General features: G+C 34.7%; 1 protein-coding gene across 19 annotated transcripts in view; it reads right to left on the bottom strand.

Moving 5' to 3' along the window:
- The window catches only part of FMR1 (Fragile X messenger ribonucleoprotein 1), a 38,831-nt gene that overhangs the window by 7,718 nt on the left and 7,155 nt on the right, over window positions 1-23,958 (bottom strand). For 10 of the 19 annotated variants that reach the window (XM_009439731.3, XM_009439733.3, XM_009439732.4 and 7 more), the window contains exons 2-14: window positions 21,165-21,217; window positions 17,515-17,608; window positions 14,744-14,815; window positions 14,330-14,478; window positions 13,092-13,185; window positions 12,889-13,005; window positions 10,537-10,707; window positions 10,368-10,446; window positions 6,521-6,630; window positions 5,535-5,669; window positions 4,974-5,036; window positions 2,751-2,837; window positions 93-288 (exon numbers count right to left, since the gene is read on the bottom strand). In XM_009439731.3, the coding sequence (XP_009438006.1) occupies window positions 93-288; window positions 2,751-2,837; window positions 4,974-5,036; window positions 5,535-5,669; window positions 6,521-6,630; window positions 10,368-10,446; window positions 10,537-10,707; window positions 12,889-13,005; window positions 13,092-13,185; window positions 14,330-14,478; window positions 14,744-14,815; window positions 17,515-17,608; window positions 21,165-21,217 (1,420 nt within the window). The remainder of the gene's footprint in view (window positions 1-92; window positions 289-2,750; window positions 2,838-4,973; window positions 5,037-5,534; window positions 5,670-6,520; window positions 6,631-10,367; window positions 10,447-10,536; window positions 10,708-12,888; window positions 13,006-13,091; window positions 13,186-14,329; window positions 14,479-14,743; window positions 14,816-17,514; window positions 17,609-21,164; window positions 21,218-23,958) is intronic. The other 9 variants (XM_009439743.4, XM_009439734.4, XM_054676995.2 and 6 more) reach the window with 1 other exon arrangement.

The following is a 23,958-nucleotide window of genomic DNA, read 5'->3' as shown; positions in this document are numbered from 1 at the left end:
ATTGTTATAATGGGGTTCTAATGAATATTAGAGATTAGCAGCTATAAGTCTAGGAACAGATAAAGTTACTGAGTAAAATGCTTAGTTTGTACCTGAAGTATATCCAGGACCGCGTCTGCCGTGCCCCCTATTTCTGTAAGGTCTACTACCTCGACCCATTCCTTGACCATCATCAGTCACATAGCTTTTTTCCTTATCTGTACGATTTGGTGGTGGTCTAGAACTAGCTCCAATCTGTCGCAACTGCTCATCAATTTGTAATCTCTCCAAACGCAACTGGTCTACTTCCTATTTAAAATATACAAGATAACAGTAAAAATAATTTGACATTTTACTTAATAAAACCTTTCTCCTTTTCATCAGATAAAAATATACTGGAATATTTCAATTTCAGTTCTAAATTTACAGTAAACACTGTTACACAGAATTATCAGGAAATTGAATGATCTCCTTAAAAAGAAAATTACTACAGATAACAGATTATTGATGTCGAGAATTAGAGATATAACAAAAACACTCAGCATTAAAATTATACTGAATAAAATTTAAAGTTGTCTAATTTGGCACTATTATCCAATTATTCTACTGCTAAGGCACAGATATGCTATTTTGGGGACTTCTTCATGATAGGATATTAAATAAAACATGCTAAAATGTATGAATATAGATAAATGACATTCAAGGTATAACCAGCTAACCTTAAAAATCACACATTGTAAATAATCTTGATTAAAATAGATTTGCCAGTTAATATCTTAATTTACAAAGCATTGAGTTTGGGCCATCTTTTGTTTTAAAAGAACATATACTATGGTTAAGGAACAATGATTTTTTCATCAACTGAAAATGCTGACTATTCCTCATGAGGGGAAAACAAAACTATTTAATAGCTGACCAGACAGCTAGGTCTTACATTATGCCTTGAAAACTTCCTAAAGACTACAACTCTGCTACAACAAGTACGAGAAACAGTATACATTTAGTTGATAGAAATATACACCTGGGGTCCAATGACAGACCCTTACAAAAAGCACTTCCAGTATGTTGGGTTCTGTTAAAACCAGATGAAACCTCATTTCTAACCACTGTCCTTCCAATCCACTCATAAACATCTCATTTACTGGCTACGGGCAATCAGATTCATAACTATAGTAGTAGTAGGCGTCTCAGTGAAGCAGAGGTTATCATAGAGACTGTCTACATGAACAGTCATTGGAGAAGCTCCTGTAAAGCTAAGTTTCTAAAATCTTGGTTGTGGCAGCTTCTGGAAAAGAAAGGTCAGGTAAGGATTTGGTCCATTTCATCTGTGCTCTGCCATCATTAGCAATTTACATAGTTACACCAGAATCTGTTTTACATAGAATTTGAGCAAAGGAGAGACTGCAGCTGAGTGAGTGACTTCCTCCAAAGGTATAGTAATAGCTCATGGAATAGGAATATCTTGCAAAACAGAAGAGTAGTCCAGGTTATCCCACTGGGGCAAAGCAGTCACCTTTTGGTGAGAGATGCCAGGCCCAAACGAGGGAAGTTCTGGTGATGGAAAGAATGGCAACAGGGCAGCTGCTGATAACCAAAGAAGATATTCTTGAGAATAAATCAAAGGATCTAAGAAAGAACATTAGTCAAAAGAACAAGGGATTTGATACAATGCAATCCTAACTCTCCAGGCCTTCATGATGATTTAAGCTAATTACGAAGAAACACACACAAAAGATTACGCATAAACATACTGAAAAAAAAAATCAAAGAGGTATCCTACCCATGTAAACCTTGCTGGATGAAACCTTCCCACTTTTAATTAACTGGCCACCATAAGAATGAATGGCATGCCCAGTATTACACTTTTTCTTCCTTTCATTCTTATTTACACACAAGCAGAAATCATGTACTTTTTATTTCTTTCAAGAAATCAGCAAAAAAATTCTTAATGCCATAAATAGAGTTGAAATGCTTTTTAAAAACATTTAATACCAGCTACATTATAATTTTGATATGTATGGATACAAATAAAACATGAAAATGAAGTAGATCAGTTTCCATTTCATTAAAGTATAGAACATTTTGGCCAAAAGGAATTTCAAGAAGCATCTAGTGTAGGGAAGTGACTTGCCTAAAGTCACACAGCTAGTTCATTTGCTGAAGTCTTCTAAGTAAATTGCTGCATTGCCCATCCAGTGCTTGCTCCACTACACCTTGTAGCCTCCTCGTTCCTATCTTCCAGTTTGAAATTTTAAGGAGGCATAACCGCATCACACTAACTAAACTGAACATTTATGAGAAGACACAAATAGTTTGTATTTTGAATAACAGTAAAGAGAAAAATAGGGTAAACATTTAAACAAAGAACTTCATGAAATGCTTAGATTTCCTTGATAAATGACATAAAAGGAACAATAAAGGCAAGAGTTATAGACACAGATTTTTGTCTGGAAAAAACCAAAATGCTAGAAAGGATCAAATGGATTAATAGGCTATGTACAGGATTGCCTAAACTGAGTGTAAGGGTTTAAGAGAAGAATAAAGGGAAGTATAAAATTTTATTGAAAACTGGTATATTGGTACTTAAATTTATAAAGACTTCCATTTTTAAAAAAATTATAAGCCAAACAACGTATTTTCTCTATTACCTTTGACAAGTCATACAGTGTTTTGCACAGGCTAGAATGAGTCCTAACTGCTGAAAGATCTACTATAAAGTTTGTATATTTTAGTACAAAAGGATTAGAAGTTAAAGTTCTTTCTGTTCTCACCTTTAAATAGTTCAGGTGATAATCCAAAAGAACAGTGGCATTAGCGATGCTGTCCTTTGTTCCCACAAAAACAAATGGTACCATACCCTGAAAAAGAAATTGCAACAATGATCCTATAAAAGTAATGATAGATTAATCTGAAAAATGCAAATAACGACTAATTCCCTAGCACAGGATCTGGTGAACAGCAGGTATACAAATGTTTGCTGTAAATATAAATCAATATATGAAAACAAAAGTAGTTGATATACTACTTTACACATCTACTGTGAATACGAATAGATCAATAGCAACCTTTTAAATGTATCAGATTATTATAAAGACTAGTATTCAGTATCAGCAAAATCACAAAACGTATAATTCAAAATTATACAAGCTTTACCATGAGATGTATAAACAAAATGAGTAGTATAAGATGCTCTAATTCATTTATGAAAGGCTTTATCCTGATCAAAATTTTTTCTTTTTTTTTTTTTTTTGAGACAGGGTCTTTTTATTCTGTTATCCAGGCTGGAGTGCAGTGGCATGATAATGGCTCGCTGTAGCCTCGACCTCCCCAGGCCCTAGGTGTTCCTCCCACCTCAGCCTCCTGGATAGCTGGGACTACACGTGCATGCCATCATACCCAGCTAATTTTTGTACTTTTTGTAGAGACGGGGTTTCGCCACATTGCCCAGGCTGGTCTCGAATTCCTGGGCTCAGGCGATCTGCCTGCCTTGGCCTCACAAAGTGTCGGGATTACAGGCATGAGCCATCACACCTGGCCGATCAAATTCTTTAAAAAAAAATCAAAATGAAATACCAAGGGTACAAAAGCAAAAAGTAAATCATTTCTGCTAACCAAGTAAATAGAGTACACACAAAATACAAACAAAAACATCAGGATAAAAATGCACTGAATAATCTGTGAGACAAAAAAATAGGTACATTGACAAGCATTAAGTTTTATCAAGCCCATACACATTTCAATAATGTACTCTGAAAATTTTAAAAGGCTGAATCACAAGGAAAGTTTGAACTTCTCTCTATGGACACTACTTAACATAAGAACAGATTTTTAAAAGGCATATGCTAAATGTCTGTACTCCTAGCCCATATATATATATATATTAAGAGGGAAAAAAAAAAACAACTACTTCTTGTCACACGTTATAGGGAAACCTAGAAACAATTGTGCAAATTAATAACTGGCAATTCATTTCTGCATGTTGGGTTTTTCTCCAACAAGCTTTATTTGTTACAAAAGCCTTTAACTGTATTATTTCCCAAAATACCATGTGATGGAATGAATGCTACACCCTTCCCTCTGGGTCAAATATCACCAAAATAAGCTTTAAAATCCTATGTAACAGATTTAGTTAGATTGACTTTGGAGCAAATTATTTACGAATATCTTTTCTTGCAACATGTCTAAACTGTTGGAGTACCCCAAGGGCCACTCTAATTTAAGCACTTCACGAGTAGACCTGAATAGTAAATTAAAATGAAGAAAGGCAAGAATGGAATGATGGCCTTCAGTACGGACCCCAGAAAAAAGTTACTCTGTGTTCTGGAATAATGGGCTGCCTGGCAATGAGACATATCCAATCCACTTGCCGTTATAGTCCTCTTTGTAAAGTGGCACCTTTGCTTTTAATCCATGAGTCCACAACATTTTTTTCCATAAACAGTTCTCACCGGCTCTCCCTGCCCTCAAAGAACTTACAATGTGGTTGAGGAGATCAACAAATCAACATCTATGTTTAAGTGCTATGCTAGGGGTGAGCACATTGCAAAACAGAAGGGGAAGGCTCTTGAACCAGTCAAGGAGGTGGGGATCTTCGGCAAGTACACAAGGAAACCTTTGTAAGGAATAAGGTCAAAATGAGGTGACATGTGGAGGAGAAAAAGCATTCCAGGCAGAGTAAACCTGTACATATGTCTAGAAGCAAAATAAGCACGAGAATGTTCAGAGAACTCAAAGTACTTCAGTATGGCTTAAGGTTCTCTAGAGTGCAAGGGAGAAGATAATTTAAAGATGATAACTAGACAAGTAATTGGGAAAAGCCTTACAAGCGGCATGAAGGTGTTTAAGCTTTAACTCCAGGGCAATGGATCCACATACCCACAAACACTCCTCCCTCCAGTCCCTAATCCTGAGGATCATTTGTAATCTTTCTTAACAAGGGGAATAAACATTAAAATATAAACTGAAAGTGTATTTCTCAAGGAATGTTTTCCTACCTGCCAAGCCTTGAGTTCAGGTTTCTGGGATTCCCCTGCTACAACTGATGAAGCCACTAACACCTAAAGCAGTATAAGGAATGCAAGGGATGTCATTAACTATAACAAACGATACACAGAAGCCTGAACGCAGGACTTTCACTGCAGGACTTTTAAACCCATTTCTAAACAGATTAGTTCAAACAGAGAAAATTAGTTTCTAAAATATGGTTCAAGTAGTAACTAATGCAACTAACAGAAGGTGTATTTTGAGCTACGATACCTGCAAAATTTAAAGAGAGAAGGCATGGAAAAAAGAGAGTCCACTGTCAAAAGAAAAATGTGACCACTAAATACAACCCCATTATTTTGTGTTTATGGCATAAGAGTTGTTACTGTGAATAAATTGAAAAGTATGTATCACACTAATTTGTAGTATCTCATAAGCTGGCAATTACATTTGGAAAAAAAATAGAACATAAGTAGCCTACAAGTCTAACCAGAGAAAACATCCAAAATACCAATTGTGACATCTGAGACAAATTACTTGTATTGTAATTCAAAGTGACAAGTAATTCTTACCCTCTGGACTTTTGTACTGTTAGGTTGAGAAAAATGGGTGCTGTTTTCCTTTATATCTAAATGTTTTTTTTCTTCTGGGGCATTAGGTCCAACCCTTGAATTATTGGAAGGAAGGGAATTTGGTGGCATAATTTCCTTGGTAAAAAACAGAAAACACAAAAGAGAAAAAAAGGACCAATTTAAGACTTTATTTAGCTCTATTAGTGTTATCAATCATCATATTTTTAAAAAATGTAAGTTATTATAAACAGTTTTGGTTTATAAAATTACCGAATACAAATTGTACGCAGAAAAAAAGATTTAACTTTAGCTAAAAGAATCTTTCAAAAAGAAAGCTAGAGAATATGTGAAAATTACGGCTCTTTGATGAGATAGTATCTTAAGAGTACTATTGCACAGAAAGGTGCATCCTCACTTCTCTACCCCATGCAAATACTTTAAAAGCTGCTACAAAAAGCATATATTTATGAAGATAAAAGGGTTACAGAATTTAAAGGTAAGGAGGATGGGGAAGAGATATTAAGCACAGAAATAAATTTAAAGCACACAGAATAAACACACATACTACACAATCCCCAAACTAAAAAAGTGAAAAGATGAAAGCCAGAAAACCTGTGTTCCAATTTTGCTTTTGTCAGCAACATTAACATTTACAAAGTGCTTTACAAAGCATTTACATATATATTATTTTATTAAATTGCCATTAACACTCGACCCAGTGATGTATGTCTCATATTTAAAAATTTATAACTACCCATTTTAAAGATCAGGAAAAAAGAATTCAATAAAGTGACTAATCCAAACTCACAGCATTAGAGGACAGAGAGGGGCCATTATCTACAATTATAACATTAATTACAGCAGGCATGCTTGATAATCAGAATATTTGCATTCACTTTATGCACATATTAGAGGTCCTCAACATATCACATAAAAAACTTTTACTTTTATTATACGAGCCACAAAATATTCGCACTGTAACATACCTCTTCTTGTGGAACATTTTTCTCATTTTCAGCCTCAATCCTCACCCTCACAACTCCTGACTTGTCCACAATCTCCTGAATCAGCTTTCCATTTTTTCCTATTACTTTGCCTAAGAAATAAATAAATCAAGTTTGGTTTTAAAAACACATACCTCAAAGCAGTAAGCACAGCCCTACTGTAAACTATTACATTCATATAGATAGATATTTTTATGTGTATGTGTATGTATTGAATTGTAAGATTTCAAAACCAAAGTAGAGACTCTTTTCAACAAGATGGTTAATCTGGTTTTCTGTTTAATTAGGACATCATTGTTTAAACTCCTTTGGTCAGGTACCAGAGTTGATTAATACTTGCAAACTGATTGGGTAATTTTGGGTTTTTAAGGCAGTTCAAAGATAACCTCTTATTTTTGCACAAAAGGGTACGCTTTAAACTTGCTGGTACTGTGGTATGTATCATTCTTTCTGCAAAGTTCTATAAGAATTAAGAAAAAAGGAGAGAGAATGGGAAATATATTCACTTATTCAACACTTTCAATTCTTGTCTGTACCTGATTTAAATCTGCTTCTTTGTCCATGGTAAATATTTTCAGAATTCTGTATGGAAGGCACATTTATAAAAGATAATCTAAGTCTGAAAGTGGCTTAAGCAGCTATACATACATCCAAAAGGAATACAAATTCTTCAAGGTCAATGTGTTAACAGAGTATCACTCCTGTGCATTACTTACAAACTTTAGCAATGTATTAAAAAGTGAAGGGATTAGTCACAGAGTAAAAGATTAAGAAAACCCACTTTAAGATAACTCAAAACCACAATGAAAAAGCTTAAAACCAGTTTAAGTATTTTTCAGTAACATCTATTAAAACTTGGGATTTCAAGTACCAGTAAAAAATAGGTACTTGATCATTTCCTTATTTATTTTACAATCATATACATTACTGGAAAATGACTGCTTTCATTTGCATCATCACACGAGTGGTAAAGCAAGACATTACAAACTTAAGAATTACTAATTCTGGAAATCTACATGTGAACTACATCTGATTCTGAGGGCTCACCCAAGGTACCTAAGTACCCTTACATTGGCCACATCCACCATGTGCTTGCCCTCACCATCTCATCTTCCATTTTTTCCTTTTTGCCTTTAAAGGCAAAGCTCAAGGCAAAGTTGGGGGAAAAGATGGAAGCAAAAATTTGCTTTGAGCCAATGCTAGATAAGAACTCAGTGAAAAGCCTTCTCACAAAAAATTCTTGTGGCTCTTGTAATCAGAGCATAGCTTTGACATTCTTGCTGTGTGTGGCTGCCTCATTCACCCCTAGAAACTCTTTGACTGGTCATAGAACAGATCTGACACCATTAAATCAGGATTCTTGGTCTAGGTCCTTCTGTCAATTATTTCTGTTCTTCTATAATGAAAAGGGGAAAGGTGAGGTGAGAGAAGCTACTTGGAGTCTTCACACAGTTTGATTTTAAACTGCAACACTTAAATTTTCATGAAATTAATGTTGACTTTAATAAAGATCTAAGTGAGTTAACAAAACGAAAAATGAGATTTGGGGATGTTTTTATTAAGATAATATCTTAATTATCCTAAGTACTGTGTGTTAACTATAGCTGACTGAATAGTCATACCAATTCATTCTTAGTGAGTGAAGAATCCAATTTTAATGAAAAGATAAATTAGTGCACATACTAAAGAGAGTTTGTGAAAAATAGAGATCACAAATAATGTTGGTTGACTCAAACAAACCACATGCAAAACTGATTATGACACCTCTCTAAAGATCTGCCTTGCAGAATCTTACACAAAAATGCTTTCTGAAAAGTTCCAACGTTCCCAGTGTTGCAGTGGACCATCTCTAAAACAGAATTATCTCATTTTACTAACTAGAAACAACAAAACAAAAACAAGGCTGATTTACTTTTAGCAGTCTTTCTGGTTATTTCTGAGATCCTCTTCTTTCCAGGTAACCACAGGTAGAATCTACTTTTAATATTTAATAGCAAATAATCCAATTCTACATTACACTTATTTCCAAATCCCAAAGAGCAATTTACTGTGATTCTGTTCTACTGAAATGGAGTTGTTTTGAATAAGGTGAAGAACAGAGTCCCCTACTGTGTCCAGAATTGTCCCCTACTATACCTTCCAATTTAATTATCACATCAACTCTATGAGGTGGATACTATTATCACATTTGATAGGTAAGAAAAATAATTCTCAGGGGGGCTAAGACAGTGACCCACGGTCACATTGCCACCAAAGAATAAAGTAGGACTGAAATTCAGCTCCAACTCCAATGCCCAAGCACTTTCCCCACTACCATCATGCCATCTTCAAAACCAACTTTAATGATCTGACACATAATTCTCTACTCATTTGCTATTAAAAAAAAACAAAACAACTACCAGCTCTTTTTCCATAAGAATTCCTAAATTTACAATAACCTTTCTAACTACAAAAGGTATGCAATTGCTTGACAAGCTGTAAAGAAGAAAATAAATATTATTCATCACCCGACTGTCTTGAGATTAGCACTTTATCTTGCGCTATGCATACATTCTGTACACATACAATTGGTATGCAAGTTACCTTAGTAACATTACAAACACATTCTCCAGTTGTCTGTAGTATACAGTTGAGCTAACACTTCTGCATTATTTCCCTACTATTTGCACTTTATCTTCAAGCTAATTTTCTTTGGGAGATACATTTATCATTTCTAGTGTTTGTTAATGACAAGGAAGATGTTTATGATTCTATGCTGACAAAAAAGCAGGCTAAATTAGCATTGAAACTACGTAAACAGAATGTATAAGAAGTCCTTGCTTTCTTCTTTAAAGTTTCCAAAGAACATGTATTACTTTATATAAAATGGCCATGATCTCAAGTTTAAAAGATAAAAAACATATAGGCAGTATGTCCCAATTTTATTTACAAATTAAAAACATATGTAGCTTTCTTGATAAAACTGCACCTGGTTTTGATATGTTCTACTAAAGATAGCTGCAGCATTTAGGAGTATTGGTGAAGAGCTCCTAAATATTTGCTGATACTCACGATGGTGATGGTCATAAAACACTACTCAAGTCAAAATGAAGAATTACTATTGACTTTGCAGAAAGTCCCAGAGACACTTGAAGTTTCTTCTAGCTTTGGAACTTTTTAGATTTAAGTAACCTATGTTCAGATCTTCAACCCTGAGATAATTAAAATGAATGCTATCATTTTATAGTCCCATAAGAAAGATCAAATACAAATCTATTTCAAATCATAAAGTCCCCAAATATCATTCATTTTGAAAAATTATTTAATTTTAAGATATAAAAGGTATACAGTCAGGAGGGCTGGGCAAGATTTATCCTTTCAGGTATTAGTAGGTTTGAACTAGAAAAGCAATCTCTTTTGAATACCTTCTGAAAATGTAACCTTTGAGCATCATACTTAACAAATATTTTTTTGTATGCTGTAAGAACAGATCGATTGAACAATGAGAACACATGGACACAGGAAGGGGAACATCACACTCTGGGGACTGTTGTGGGGTGGGGGGAGGGGGGAGAGATAGCATTGGGAGATATACCTAATGCTAGATGACGAGTTAGTGGGTGCAGTGCACCAGCATGTCACATGTATACATATGTAACTAACCTGCACATTGTGCACATGTACCCTAAAACTTAAATAATAAAAAAAAAAGAACAGATCATATTTCAAAGACTATGTTTCAATTAAATGATACCCTCCAGTAAGAAAAAATGGAATTCTATCACTATAAATAAACTGTTTACCTAAACTTAGTTGTTGTACTATATGTCAACAGATACTTCTGACTTACCTACTAAGTTCCTTGGAACTTGTATTACATCTTCAGCAAATTCGAGAAAGCTTCTAGCTTTTTTCACTGCATCCTGATCCTAATAAAAGGGGAAACATTTTAAGACAAAAGATTAGCCAGCTGAAATACTTGTTTGGGGAAAAAAAAAACTATGCAGTAAAATATTTACCTCTCCATAAATATGAAATGTGCAGGTATCTTCATCTAGATCAATAGCAGTGACCCCAGGAACTTTTCTAGCTTGCTGAATATTAGCACCATGAGTACCAATAGCTAGACCCATCAGATCTTCTCTTACGATAAACTGTTCATGAAATCTCGAGGCAAGCTGCCTTGAACTCTGAAGAGAAATGGACGTCTGATGAATACACTTTATCAACTATTACGACAACTGTATTTAGGCCAGCCATGTAAATTATCTTGACCCTGTATATGAGGGGTCCATAAATTATTAATAGTTTTAGGTTAAAACTAACAGGTTTTAGAAAATACCTCTCACAGCCTAAGTACTTTTTAGGTTACTAAAGTCTATGACATTTTATGTGTCTTTGTTAATAGGAAAGAACTTGTTGACATTTTCCAAGGTAACTGCTGAAAACTTATCACAAGGCTGCCTTAGTTAACCAATGACATCAGCAATATAATAACTAAGAAGCAGGTCAAATGTTCCCCAGTAAAAACCAGCTCACTCGGTCTGACAAACTCAATGTTACTTATTTAGGTAAAAAAATGTTTAAATATCATCTTTATAGAAAATTTTATTCGCTTCATTTTTATTAAAAGGTATCAGTATATATTTTCTGGAAACAGTGCCATTTTTTATAACATCATTTTTTATACTGTGGTCTAAACATTCCTCTGTTGAAATGACATTAAAATGACACCTCCCTCAAAACCTAAGGAATCAAAAATTGTTGGTACAGTAGTTAAACTGAATAATCAAAAAATGTCAAAAATTAAAAACTTAGTAAGCATCTGAAAGCTAACATGAGACCAGAGTCCGTAAGACCTTGTGATCTGGATCCACAATTATGATGAGCACTTGTAAATATCCAGTGATGACGAAACTAAGTTACACTGACATCCCAAACTTGTGGATAACCACTGTCTTTAAATACCATTATCAAAATTTAGTGTTCAGTTCTAGCATGCCATTAATGAAAACCAAACGTATTAGTGGCTCATGTTGAAAAATGGGAATTTCTTATAGGAACATGTAAATCTCCTTAATATTAGTAGTGAAGAAAGATAGGCATGCGTACTAGTTTCTCATTGTTCAACAGACCTGATAATTTGAATGAATGAATACAACTAGCATAAATAATTTAAAAGTGCAATACCCATTTTTTTTAGACTAGAGTAATAAAATCTATAAAATAATTCTAGGACTTTTCAAGAAGTCATGTTTTTTGAGTCCTGGTTCATTAATCTGGTTCGTTCTTTTTCATTGATAATTCACTGATAAATGGTTAGCCAAAAGTATGATAGATCATTTAAGAATAATTCGATGTTTAAGAGGCATATGAGTATATTTTCATAATACTCACAATCAAAGTAAGGAGGCAGCTCTGGGCTAAAAGTTATGAGAGAATCACTGAAGGAACCACAAAATCATGAACACAGGGACATCAAGAAAGAATGAGAGCAAAGACCAATTAAACAGACCTCCATGGCCTTAAGAAAAAACAAAGTGGCAAAAGGAGATTAAACTTTTCCCCTTCTGCTAAGAGTTCAGCATCATACATCAAGTTGACAGGTGGCAAATTTCACAGGGTTTTTATAAGAACACAGTCTTGACTACCTTTTCTCCTAAAATGCAGTTTGGAACTCCTTTTTTTCTTTACTATTTCAAATGTGTGGTGTTTTCCTTCTAATGAATAATGATGATGAACTCTGGAATTTGACAGGAATATAGTAGAGCTGGCACATTCATCTAAGATCCACTTAGTTTCTATAGTAATGGATGGACGTACTTGATAGTTATCAATGAAAACAAATGTATGGTGATGAAAATTATTGGAGGATTAATAAAAGTAGATAAAATGCACCTTAAGAGACGAAATAGTAAGTTAGGGAAATAGCCTCTGGCGGGAATCTGAAGACAGGAGTTTTAAAGAATGACAACCAATTAGAATGAAGAAGTTCTATACCCTTTTAAACAAAGATAAACATACATAATGAAAGGAATATGATTAGATATTTAAATATTCTCTAGTATTTTTAATGACAACATGTTATATGGAAGAAGCATTGCCGCATTTTATTAGCAACTTTGATAAACTTCTAGTAAAAGTGAAAGTACCAGAAGTCCCTTAATATACATAAGATGCTGTTTAATTTTGAAACCTCAGGCATGGAAACTTTAGTATGATTATGCTTTGTACAATTTTCCAACTATAGAACCTAAGGAATTGTTAAGAAGCAGTAAATAAATGACAAGCTCCCCATATTCAAGTTGTGGAATGATACAGTTAATCGTTCCTAGGTACCCTTACAAGCAGTGCTAGGGAAAGTGACATACCTCCAGCTGCTTACTAGCTTCTTCATTTCTCATTATCAGAGACAACTTAGTGCGCAGACTCCGAAAGTGCATGTCAATCAGCATATGTGCTCGCTTTGAGGTGACTTCATTGATGGACTAAATGATTTAAATTAACAACATTATTATCAAGGCAATTGCCCCAGATGAATTAAACTAAAAATAAACAACTCAAAAATGCTCACCAAAATGACAAGCTGATAATTTTCTGGATCATAAGTTACAGAAAAGGCACCAACTGCCTTTTTAAAATCCTTATGTGCCGACTCTTTGGCACACCTAGAAATTAAAAAAAAAAAAATTAAGATGAATAATTACCAACTACTGACATAAATAAATGCAGGCAGATTTACACATACAAGAATCATGGATTCATATTAAATTTGATTTATGCAAAATATGCTATAGCCATTTAGAAGCTTAGCTCCTTTTCTGTACATTTCTGAAATACAGCTTAGATTACCAAAAGAGACATATTCAGGGGAACCACTCTACACTACAGGTTTCCTGATTTCAGTTACATACAAGTCAGTAGTTTTCTTAAGTCAACTATTGAAAACTTTTGGAGATAGCTACCTACAGGGTATCTGATTTCTTTCTTCTTCTCTTGTTGCAGGCCTTTTTTTTTTCCTTTTTTTTTTAATTTTTAGTTTTTGTGGGTACGTAGTAGGTATATATATTTATGGGGCATATGAGATGTTTTGATACAGGCATGCAATATGAAATAAGCACATCACGGAGAATGGGGTAAGAAACTGCTAAACAATTTGAGGGAGAGAAGGAAACGTACATGAACCAGAAGGCACAAAAATTCACACACATACACAATCTCTAGAAAAGGGAGGATTTCTATGTATTCTGAACTGCAATTTAATGTTCAACAACATGTCCAAATCAAACGTACTGTATTCACTTAATAAAATCTGTAAAAAATAAAAATGCGTCTCTTCTATAGTCTTTAAGCATTATTCCAGATCAAGGATTGTAAGATGAGATGACTTTTTAAAGCTTCTTTAGCTCTACTTATTACACATTTATCTGAAAACATTTTAGGTAAAAGAGAAAAAAACGGAGAAATCATTTATAGTTTGTGACTTATGACAGAATTATCACATTTGTTTGATCAGTTTTTAAATCTTAGAATGAACAAAGTTAGTTTAGAAAACAAATGTACATTATGTACATCAGACACGTGTATAGCCAAGTAAGTTTAAACAAGCGCAAGGCTGCCTTGATTCTATAAGTAGGAAAAGTTAAATAAGTTTTTTCTCCATTGCTCTTGCAAACCAAACCATTTTTGCCAAAGTCCACCAAATTTAAAATCAATTTCTAGTAGTTTAAAAAATTTTAAACTACTAGAAATTCTTCTAAACTAATTGCATATCACTTCCAAGTTCTCAGCATTTCTTGTGTATCAACTTACATTTGTCGTAAGTCTTCTGGCACATCCAGCTTGATCTTATGGAAAGTATCTTTTGTGGCAGGTTTGTTGGGATTAACTGATCTTAGACGTTCAATTGTGACAATTTCATTGTAAGTTGCATCACATGCTGCATATTCTATCACATAAAACTGAGAAATAAATAAAAGTCACTTCTAATCACAATTTTTAAAGTAAGAATAAGAAGTTCTTCCTATTCAGTTATTTTAAAATAAATAATCTATGTGAAAAAATTTATGACCAACGGAAAGATACTGAACACATAGTGAAAACATTTTAATTAAATTACTCAAAATTAGATATTACTTCAAAATAGAAATCCACACGGGAATGTACAACCTGGGTTTAAAAAAAGGAAACAATATAAGAAAAAAATTTAAATAGGCATTTTCCTACCTCACCCTTTATCATCCTCACTTTAGCTAACCACCAACAGCAAGGCTCTTTTTCATTTGCTCTGGAATACACCTACACAAAAATTACAACACAGAATATTTCATGATTAACATAATTTTGAAATCTACAGATTTTCAGATATCGAGGAAATTTTCTTAAAATGCCCCTAGGTGTCTTTAAAAACCACATGTCATATATCCTCAACCAAATTGTAACCCTGTCTATGTACCCCGAGGTAGGCAGAGATACATAATCAGAAACTACCTGAGATTGCTTTGAAGCTCCTTGTAAAAATCAGTTTTCCTATATTTCTGTTCTAATTCAGCAATAATTAGTGCTCTGAAAATAGACGCTCATAAATACAAGCACACTTTCCTTGGGTACTCAGCAAGTTACAAAAAATGTATCTAAAAATGTATAAGCTTATTTTTGCTTTATCCTAGTAAGCAAAAATTGACTGAAAGTTACTGACCATGCCCTACTGTCTTGTTGCTTGGTCACTAAAGTAAGACCACTGAACATTCAGCCCACTAAGGATACCACTCTGGCAGTCATATCTCCTGGAACTAAATGGACAGATCCTTGGTCACTCTCTGGTCTCCTGCTTCCTCTCCACTAAAAAGGACAACTTCATGGTGGCAATCCTCTGGATATTACTTTCCTGGTCTGTCACACACTGCAGATCAGTTCTTCTAACTGATCTCTTTGGTGACCACTTCAAAGTTCACTTAAGATGTACAGCATGGAACCTTTCATGAAGACCCTAGCAAATCAAGGTTAATAGGAAAAGAGACAACAGAGTATATATGGACAGAGAGACAGGGATACTCAGAAGCAGAAAAGAGAAATAAGAAAGACAAGGGGGATAAAGACATGAGGCCAAGAGAGGTACAGAGTCTAGGGCTGACAAGTAGAGTAAAAGCTCGAACTTGTCTCCCTTTTACAACCAAAGTTAATGATCACACAATACAGTGACTGAATACAACTTAACATACCTTTCCCTCTTGCTTCCATCTTTCTCAACTACTCTAGCCAGAGAAATTACCTCAACGAATCGGTGTGTAAGACAGTGAGGTCATCCTAGCAATGGTATCTCATTGGTCCCCATCTGTCAAGTGACCAAGCTGGGGAGAAAAAGTCCCTTTCACCCCTCCATCAAACACTATTCTGGGTACTCCTAATACAGACCAAAGACCTGGGTCTTGCCTTCAGAGAGCTTACAGTCTTCTGGGGAAGTGGACAGCTAAGCATACACAGTGTTTCTGTTCCCTATTAAGATCCCTTGCAAAACCAAGCCCAGCTGCTTACACCTAGTAGAGATTGGTTACATTTTTGGAAAATAAATAACACTATATCCTATGTCCACTTTAAAACTGTAGAGAGAAAAACACAGGCCTGGACATTGAGAGATCTTCCCTGACTACTCTCTGAAACAGCAATCCTGTCCCTAAATCACCTTTCATCCTCTCCCTTTTTTTTTCTTTAAGACTCACATCTGTCATATTAGCTATCCTTACTGGAATGTGATTTCATCAAAGGCAGAAGATTCTGTCCTGTTTTTGCTACACCTTTACTACCTAGTGCAGCAAATAAGAATTCAAGGACCAGCTGGGCATGGTGGCTCACATGTGTAATCCCAGCACTTTGGGAGGCCGAGGCGAGTGGATCACCTGAGGTCAGGAGTTCCAGACTAGCCTGACCAACATGGTGAAACCCCGTCTCTACTAAAAATATAAAAATTATCTGGGCGTGGTGGTGGGCGACTGTAATCCCAGCTACTTAGGAGGCTGAGGCAGAAGAATCGCTAGAACCCGGGAGGCGGAGGTTGCAGGGAGCCAAGATCGCGCCACTGCACTCCTGGATGACAAGAGTGAGACTCCATCTCAAAAAATAAATAAATAAATAAATAAATAAATAAAGAACTGAAGGACAGGACCTAGAACCACTCTGCCTCACCTGCACAAATGTCTACTTAGCGACATCCTTCATACTACAAAATATTCATGGAACGGCAACTATTATTAACTAATAGTAAGGCATTATGCTTATTATTGTAGAAAAAGAAGAGAAGCAGCTCAAAATGGAGTATGTGAAAGGATACAAAGGAGAGAAGATACCACACAAACTATATGAGGCACTGTAAGTGCCTTAAATACAAAACCAATTTCTAATGGGGAAAGAAATCACAAACACAACATTTCTGTTCACATGTTAGATCTCCATAGCACATTTTGGTCAAAGAGCTCAACGGGAGATAAGCAGGTAGTTCAAGGTATAACCTGTGAAAAAGAGATTTTACCAATATGTTTAAACTAAAGCTTGTAGGTTTTTAAAAATATACCAAGAAGATTCACTGCTACTTAAAGAAATTCTAGTATACTATTTTGTAATAAAGCATGATTTCTTTCCTGTGTAAAATTAATTTTCATAATCCATTTTGCTTACAATGGGGACACAGTTGTAAACAAACAACATACTATTCAAAGATTCAGAAATTGAGAGAAGGAGAAAAGAATTACTAGTGGGCAAAGGAACTTGCGGCAGTGACTTTCAAATACATGCTCTGAGTACTGCTCAAATAGCCAAATGTAAGCATCATGTATCATTTTGAATTATTAATAAGAAGAGTTAGTCAAAAGCACATGTCCATTCCAGCTGTAATTCTCAAAGTAATTTAAACAGTGTTAAAGACAAAGTATTAAAAAAAAAAACACAGATAAATTAACCCCACTCTTTCAGTGCTAAATGACTTTATGGCAGGGAAAACTCACCTCAACTTCATCACTTTCATTTATATCTTTATTATAACCTACAGGAGGTGGGAATCTGACATCATGGAATGGAATCTGCCTATCAGGCTGCCAGCTGTAAATAAGCAAACATACAATTATTTAACATGCTTTTCATGTTTAACTGAAATAATGACCACTGCCATCAACTTTTGGTTAAGCCTGACCCCTCTTTTTCTAGTTTCAAGAAGCAAAAGCTTTAAAATCATCAGTTTTTGCTGAGTGGGACATAACGGCAATATAGTAACATTTCAGCAAAGTCTGCATGCAGCACAGCAGCCTACTCCCGTTTGGAATATTTCTCTAAACACAATACAGCAACATTATGATTTTCAAAACAAGTCTTCTTTCCAATAATTTCAACTTCTAAGAGCTTTAAACATAAGTCCACAACAGAAATTTCCTTCAATATTTGAATATTAGTACCAGTAATTGTTAGTAATATAAATATACTTCCACTTGCAGAAGAATTTTAACCACATTCCAAGGACCACAAAAACTGCCCTCTAATTCCCAAGCAAAATGGGGCTATCAGCACATTAGCAATTCACAACTCACTTTTCCCCCTTTAAATTTTAGATCCCACGAGGTGGTCAATTCTTGCTGTGGGTAGCTGGATGCTGATCAGTATGACGTTATCAGCATGCACTGGGATGGTGGGGTCTCCTAAACCACAGAAACCCGATGGAGACAGCCTATAGGAGTTTAAGTTGCCTATGTTTTTAAATTTAAAATGATATTAAACAACTCTGAAAGATACCAAATTATTTTTTATATCCATAAAAATATAAAATATTAGGATGCGGTGGCTCAAGCCTATAATCCCAGAGCTTTGGGAGGCTGAGGTGGGAGCACTGCTTCAGGCCAGGACTTCAAGAGCAGCCTGGGCAACAAGGTAAGACCTGGTCTTTACAACAAATTATTAAAAAAAAAAAAAATTAGGTGCAGTGGTATGTGCCTATAGTCCCAGCTACTTGGGAGGCTGAGGTGGGAGGATAGCTCAAGCTCAGGAGTTCAAGGTTACAGTGGGCCATGATCATGCCACTGCACTCCAGCCTAGGTGACAGAGTGAGATCCTGTCTTTAAAAAAAAAAAAAAAAAAATATATATATATATATATATATACACACACACACACACACACATACAAATAAAATACTGAAAGACAAACTTTGCAAAAATACTGAGGATTCAACTTCCGGAGCAGTCACATCTGGGTTCTTTTTGGTGTTCTTCATCAGCAGATACTGAGATATGTTGTATGTATAATGTCGATGTTTTACTAAAGAGCTTTCTTAGTAAAATTCTATTGAGAAAAGTACTTGTTTTTGTTAAAGAAGAGCTGTTATATAAGCGGGCAAATATTAAGTCAGAATTTGTGGAAATCTGATTAGGGCCTAAATTAACTGAACCCTCCTCTGAGTTATTATACACACCTAATAGATGTTATACATTCATTGCTAAATTTGATTTTAAAGCATATAATAATATATAACTCAATGGTTCCAAAGAAAAAATAATGATTTTAAGTGTATACAGATAAAAATTCAAATTCCTTATTAAAAAATGTGAAATATGAAAACACCTTTATGCTTTATGGAAGGTTTAGGAAGCACCTAAAAACAAAGCACCTAAAACAATCTGGTATCAGTAACAGGAGCTTCTTCCTGATTGAAAGGAAAGAAAGGGTAAATACAATCTGGCGTTTTACAAAACACTGTTTTCGTTTTGTTTCTAACAGAAAACCAAAAAGGAAACACACAAGGAAGGGCAAAGAGATTACTTTGGTAGAGACCTATTAAATCCTATTGATGTGCTCAAACCCAGTGTTGTATTGCAAACATACTCCATGAACACAAGGAAAAATCAATGATCTATTTCAAACTCCCAGGATGACAAAGAGCTTGAAGAGAAACTTTCATGCAGATATGGTACAGAAGATAAATAATTGGAAGGTCCAAAGATGAAATAATTTTAAGTTTATGGTAGAAATCTGATTGAAAATCAAAAAGAAGTGATCTGATAAATCAATGTATAAACTAGACAAATTCTTAAATGCATAGAGGAAATGAGTGTTTGCTTAACACTTTAGATTATAGACTACAGGAAAAACTAAAAGAGTAGCAAATAAAGACAACTCTCCCTTTATGGGAAACAGCATTTACCTAGTGATGTAAGTAAGTAGATAAAGTGTATAATTGTAAGAAAAAAATACCCTCCAAGTTATCAAAGATTCCTCTGTTGGTGTGATGCTGTTGTCTATTGCATAGCCATGGATATATGAAACAGCGAAGAGACAAATACTAAAACTTTTGGCTTTATGTATTCAGGGAAAGGTATTCTACTATTCAAACTTGTATTTTGGTCTGCGATTATTAGTCCAGAGCCAGAAATAGGGTTAGATGCTTTCAATCCTTTTATCTCTGTCCCCCTACACGTGTTTCAGGCATCTAAGGATACTACTTTGTCCTGTTGCTAGCCAAAAGAATCTGCTAAGTTCAATTATGAAATATATTTTCTAGACACTGAAACACAGGCCTGGTTTTAAACTATTTAGAAGCAAGATGTGTGTATTTATTGCTCAGTATGCCTGGGTCACATACTACATTTTAGCAGACATAATCCACATATCATTATAATTCATCAATTTAAATGTACAATTCAATGGTTTATAGAAGGTTTACAGTTATGTGCAATAATTACCAGTCAATTTTACAACATTTTCATTGCCACACACACAAAAATCCTGTACTCTTTAGCTATGTTCTCCCCACCAGCCCCAGCACTAAGCAATCACTAATCTACTTTCTGTCTCTATAGATTTGCAGCCTGCTTTTGATACATTATTGATTTTCTTGGTATATCAGAGCCAAAAAAATGATAACTGTTAACCATCCATCAGAGTTTAGTAAAATCCTAAGATCATAGCCACATCTACACTTTGACTAAGGAGTTTATATGTACTTTACAATCTTAAACAGCTACCCTGAAAATAGCCTTTATTAGCATTCAAAACATTTAGTCAAGAGACTTGTCTTCTCCAATAAAATGTTAACATCTATACTATTGATGCTTTCATACAGTTAATATTCCTAGGCCTATGACTGTTTTTATTTCTTCATCTAGCAAAAGAGAACAGAAAAGATCAGCTACTGCTATTGCTGAATATATGAAACATTAAAAAAAATCAGATAATAGGTAAACATGGCTGTTTCCATAAAATATACTAGACAACTAAAACCATCAGTTTTAGATTTAATGTTAAAGAACTCACATACAGCTTTTTAGCAATACCCATGAATCTCTTCATTACTATCTTTTTAAAATTTACAAATACTCCTATGCGAACTTCCAGTTACTAATACACAAGACTCTCTGGTTTCTTTCTTCACATTCAAGGGAATTAAGACGTAAGGATCAATACCATACAATAAGGGACCTCCAGGTCATTAGCAGAAACAGTCATTCCATTAGTTTAATACTGAGTTGTTCAGAAACTTCTCAGTCAGTAACATGAAGATCCATTCCTGAAAAGCACTCAAACTGGACTTGAATTTTTAAAAAATGAAGAGTAGAATTAGCATAAAATATTAAAGAACCTCATCATTAAAATTATATAACGAGACACTTACTTGTTTTCAAATGCAACTGTTATTGAATCTTCATGAACATCCTTTACAAATGCCTGTGTAAGAAAAAACGTTAAATTAACTTGAGCTTAAAGATAGTTTTTGTTTTTAGTTAAATTTTACAGTGATACCAAACGTTTTATGTGTTTATGAATAAAATAGAACTTCAAATGAAGGTCAGTTTTTGAAGATCGTTTTATTCATTAAGCACATCTATATTGCCACTTTGTATGTGCTATACCCTAGAGATAAACATAGCTAAAACACTAAACATGAGAAAAAATTCTCCACAGATTTCAACATCTCGAAAAATAGACAAGTATACTGGAAATTACAATGTGGTAGTGAGTGCAAAACTGGATGTACATTTTAGGTAGAATTACTGAAAACTAAGAAAATTGTTCCAGAACCATATATCAGCCATATATTGTAACCTACCTTTCTCTCCTTAAAATCTTAGAATACCAATAGTCAATGATTAAATATAACCTCAAATCTATATATATATATATACACACACACAAATATACTAAACTTTCTTTAACAATCACATGCTGCAAACAACACTAAAAAGTCCAGTTACTAGAGTTGAATTAAGTTCTCAATTTCACAGTACTTGTAGAAAAAATATATAAAGTCCAGAGGTTTAGATCTTTTAAATCTGATGACACAATTGTTAGTAATCTACACAAAGACAGAACAAAATAGCTAATTATCAAGAATTCTTTAATCAGCATGCTGTCCGTAATTTTATAAAATTAACCTTTTAATAGGTACAGAAAAGGAAGGTTTTTGTTTTGTTTTGGACAATTAGAAGAATAGGACAAAGCATAAAGAAACCCAAAGGCTTTATATCTTAATTTATTTTAAAAGGGCTTGGGGAGATTTAAGCTTCTTACTCAAATTTATTCTGTATGTTTCTCCCCTTCAGTGGTTTCTCCCTGCCTGCAGGACCATAGCCAAACTCCTTCTCCCGCTGTAAAAGGCTCTACAGGAGCTGTCCTCCCCAGCCCCACCACTTCTCCAACTTTATCTTTCATATCCTTAGAATTTGTGACCCAACAATGCTAAACTACTTGTGCCATACTCTGTAGTTTCTGGGCCTCTCTCCATTCCTTCTTTCCTATTGTCCTTCCCCTCTTTTTACATAGCTATCTCTTACTGGTCTTCCAGATTTCAGTTCAGATGTCAACTTCAACGGGAGAACTGAGAAGTCTAGGTTAAATTCCTGTCCTCTGCATTCTCATAGCATCCTATGCTTATCCCTACAATAAACTTACCCCACTCTATTATTATAGCCCATTTTCTCACTAACAGTAAGTTTTCTGAGGGTGGTGTCAGGTTTTACTTCATTTACGGATATACTGCAGAGTGTCTAGTATGAACTCAGTGAGTAGTTATCAAATAGATCATTGCCTAAGAGGTTCCTATCCCAGCCTTAGGGAAAAGGTATGTGTGTGGGTGATGGTGGTAGGTTGATAAGACAAAGGAAAACATACTGAAGAAGGTGAGGTTCCTACTGACCCCTTAAAGGATAAGGAAGTACTAGCTAAACAAAAGAGAGTGGAGGATGGAGAGGCATTCCACTAAGCCTAAGGGGCAGCAGGCATAGAGGTTTAGACAGTGAGAAACAGCTGGGTTGTGGCAGAAATAATAAATCCTTTGTCAACAAAGAAGCCAAGACAATTCAATGGGGAAAGCATAGTGTTTTCAAAAAATGAAGCTGGGATAAGTGGACACCCACATGCAAAAAGAATACGTTTCAACCTTTACCTCATACTGCATACAAAAAAAAAATCAATGAATATGCATCAAAGACCTAAATATAAGAGCTAAAATTATAAAACTCTTGGGAGAAAACACAGTAGTAAATCCTCATGACGCTGAATGTTTGATATCCATATTGGATAGTGAGACAATAACTAGTTCGGATTAAGACCATTCTCTAACTTCGGTGTCCTCAGTAAATGGCATAGTTTCTGGTATATAGAACATGCCCGATACATGTTTTTAAAAACAAATGGTTCAATGCAGATGTCTTTGTAAACAAATATGTCTTCAAAGGCCTATGATATAAAAAGATTATTTAAAAAAATGAAACTTCCCAAAATATCAAATTAAAGCATATGGAGTGAAGCATTAATTAGCTGCTCTTAAGAAAAACTATGGAAGCTGAGACAGGGCCCTGGAAAACACTGATACAGAAGCAACTTAAACAGAGATACCAAGCTTCTTCAATAATGCTTAAATAAAAGTAAAGCTACGCTAAAAGAAAGCTTCCTTGTAAGATCAAGGTGGACTATAATGGCATCCATATGTTGTGCTATATCCAAGGTGGCTAAATAATTATTTTTAAGTTAAGCATGGGTATATACCCTTACAGTTAGTTACTGGTTCAAAAGGGGAGAAATCAACATTTTCTTATCATTTTGATCTTGCTTATTTTTACTCAGCTATATTTAAATGACCAATATTTTCTACAGCATATTTTGAGAACTCTAGCTTAATACTGCCAATGATATTTTAGAATTATTAGATTTCATAAGGGTGCATGCCCCAGTGCTTCAAGGGATTGTTTGCCTCACTATTACTTCAACAGAGAGGCCTAATTTTGAGTTAGGTTGCAGGAACTGGTCACTCTTAGGCTCTTATTTCTATAGGTCGTAAAAATTATGGAGAATGGGAAAGAGGACTCTCCTGGCCCCCATTTCTCCCTTGTCTTTACAGGATGGCTAATAACAAATTAACAGTTTGCTTTTTGGGGGTGCTATTAGATTATTAACTAAAATTAAGACAC

Source organism: Pan troglodytes, chromosome X, assembly GCF_028858775.2.
Source record: "Pan troglodytes isolate AG18354 chromosome X, NHGRI_mPanTro3-v2.0_pri, whole genome shotgun sequence".
Classification (NCBI taxonomy): Eukaryota; Metazoa; Chordata; class Mammalia; order Primates; family Hominidae; genus Pan; species Pan troglodytes.
Note: the sequence above shows the minus strand (reverse complement) of the source record. Positions and strands in the feature narration are given on the sequence as shown.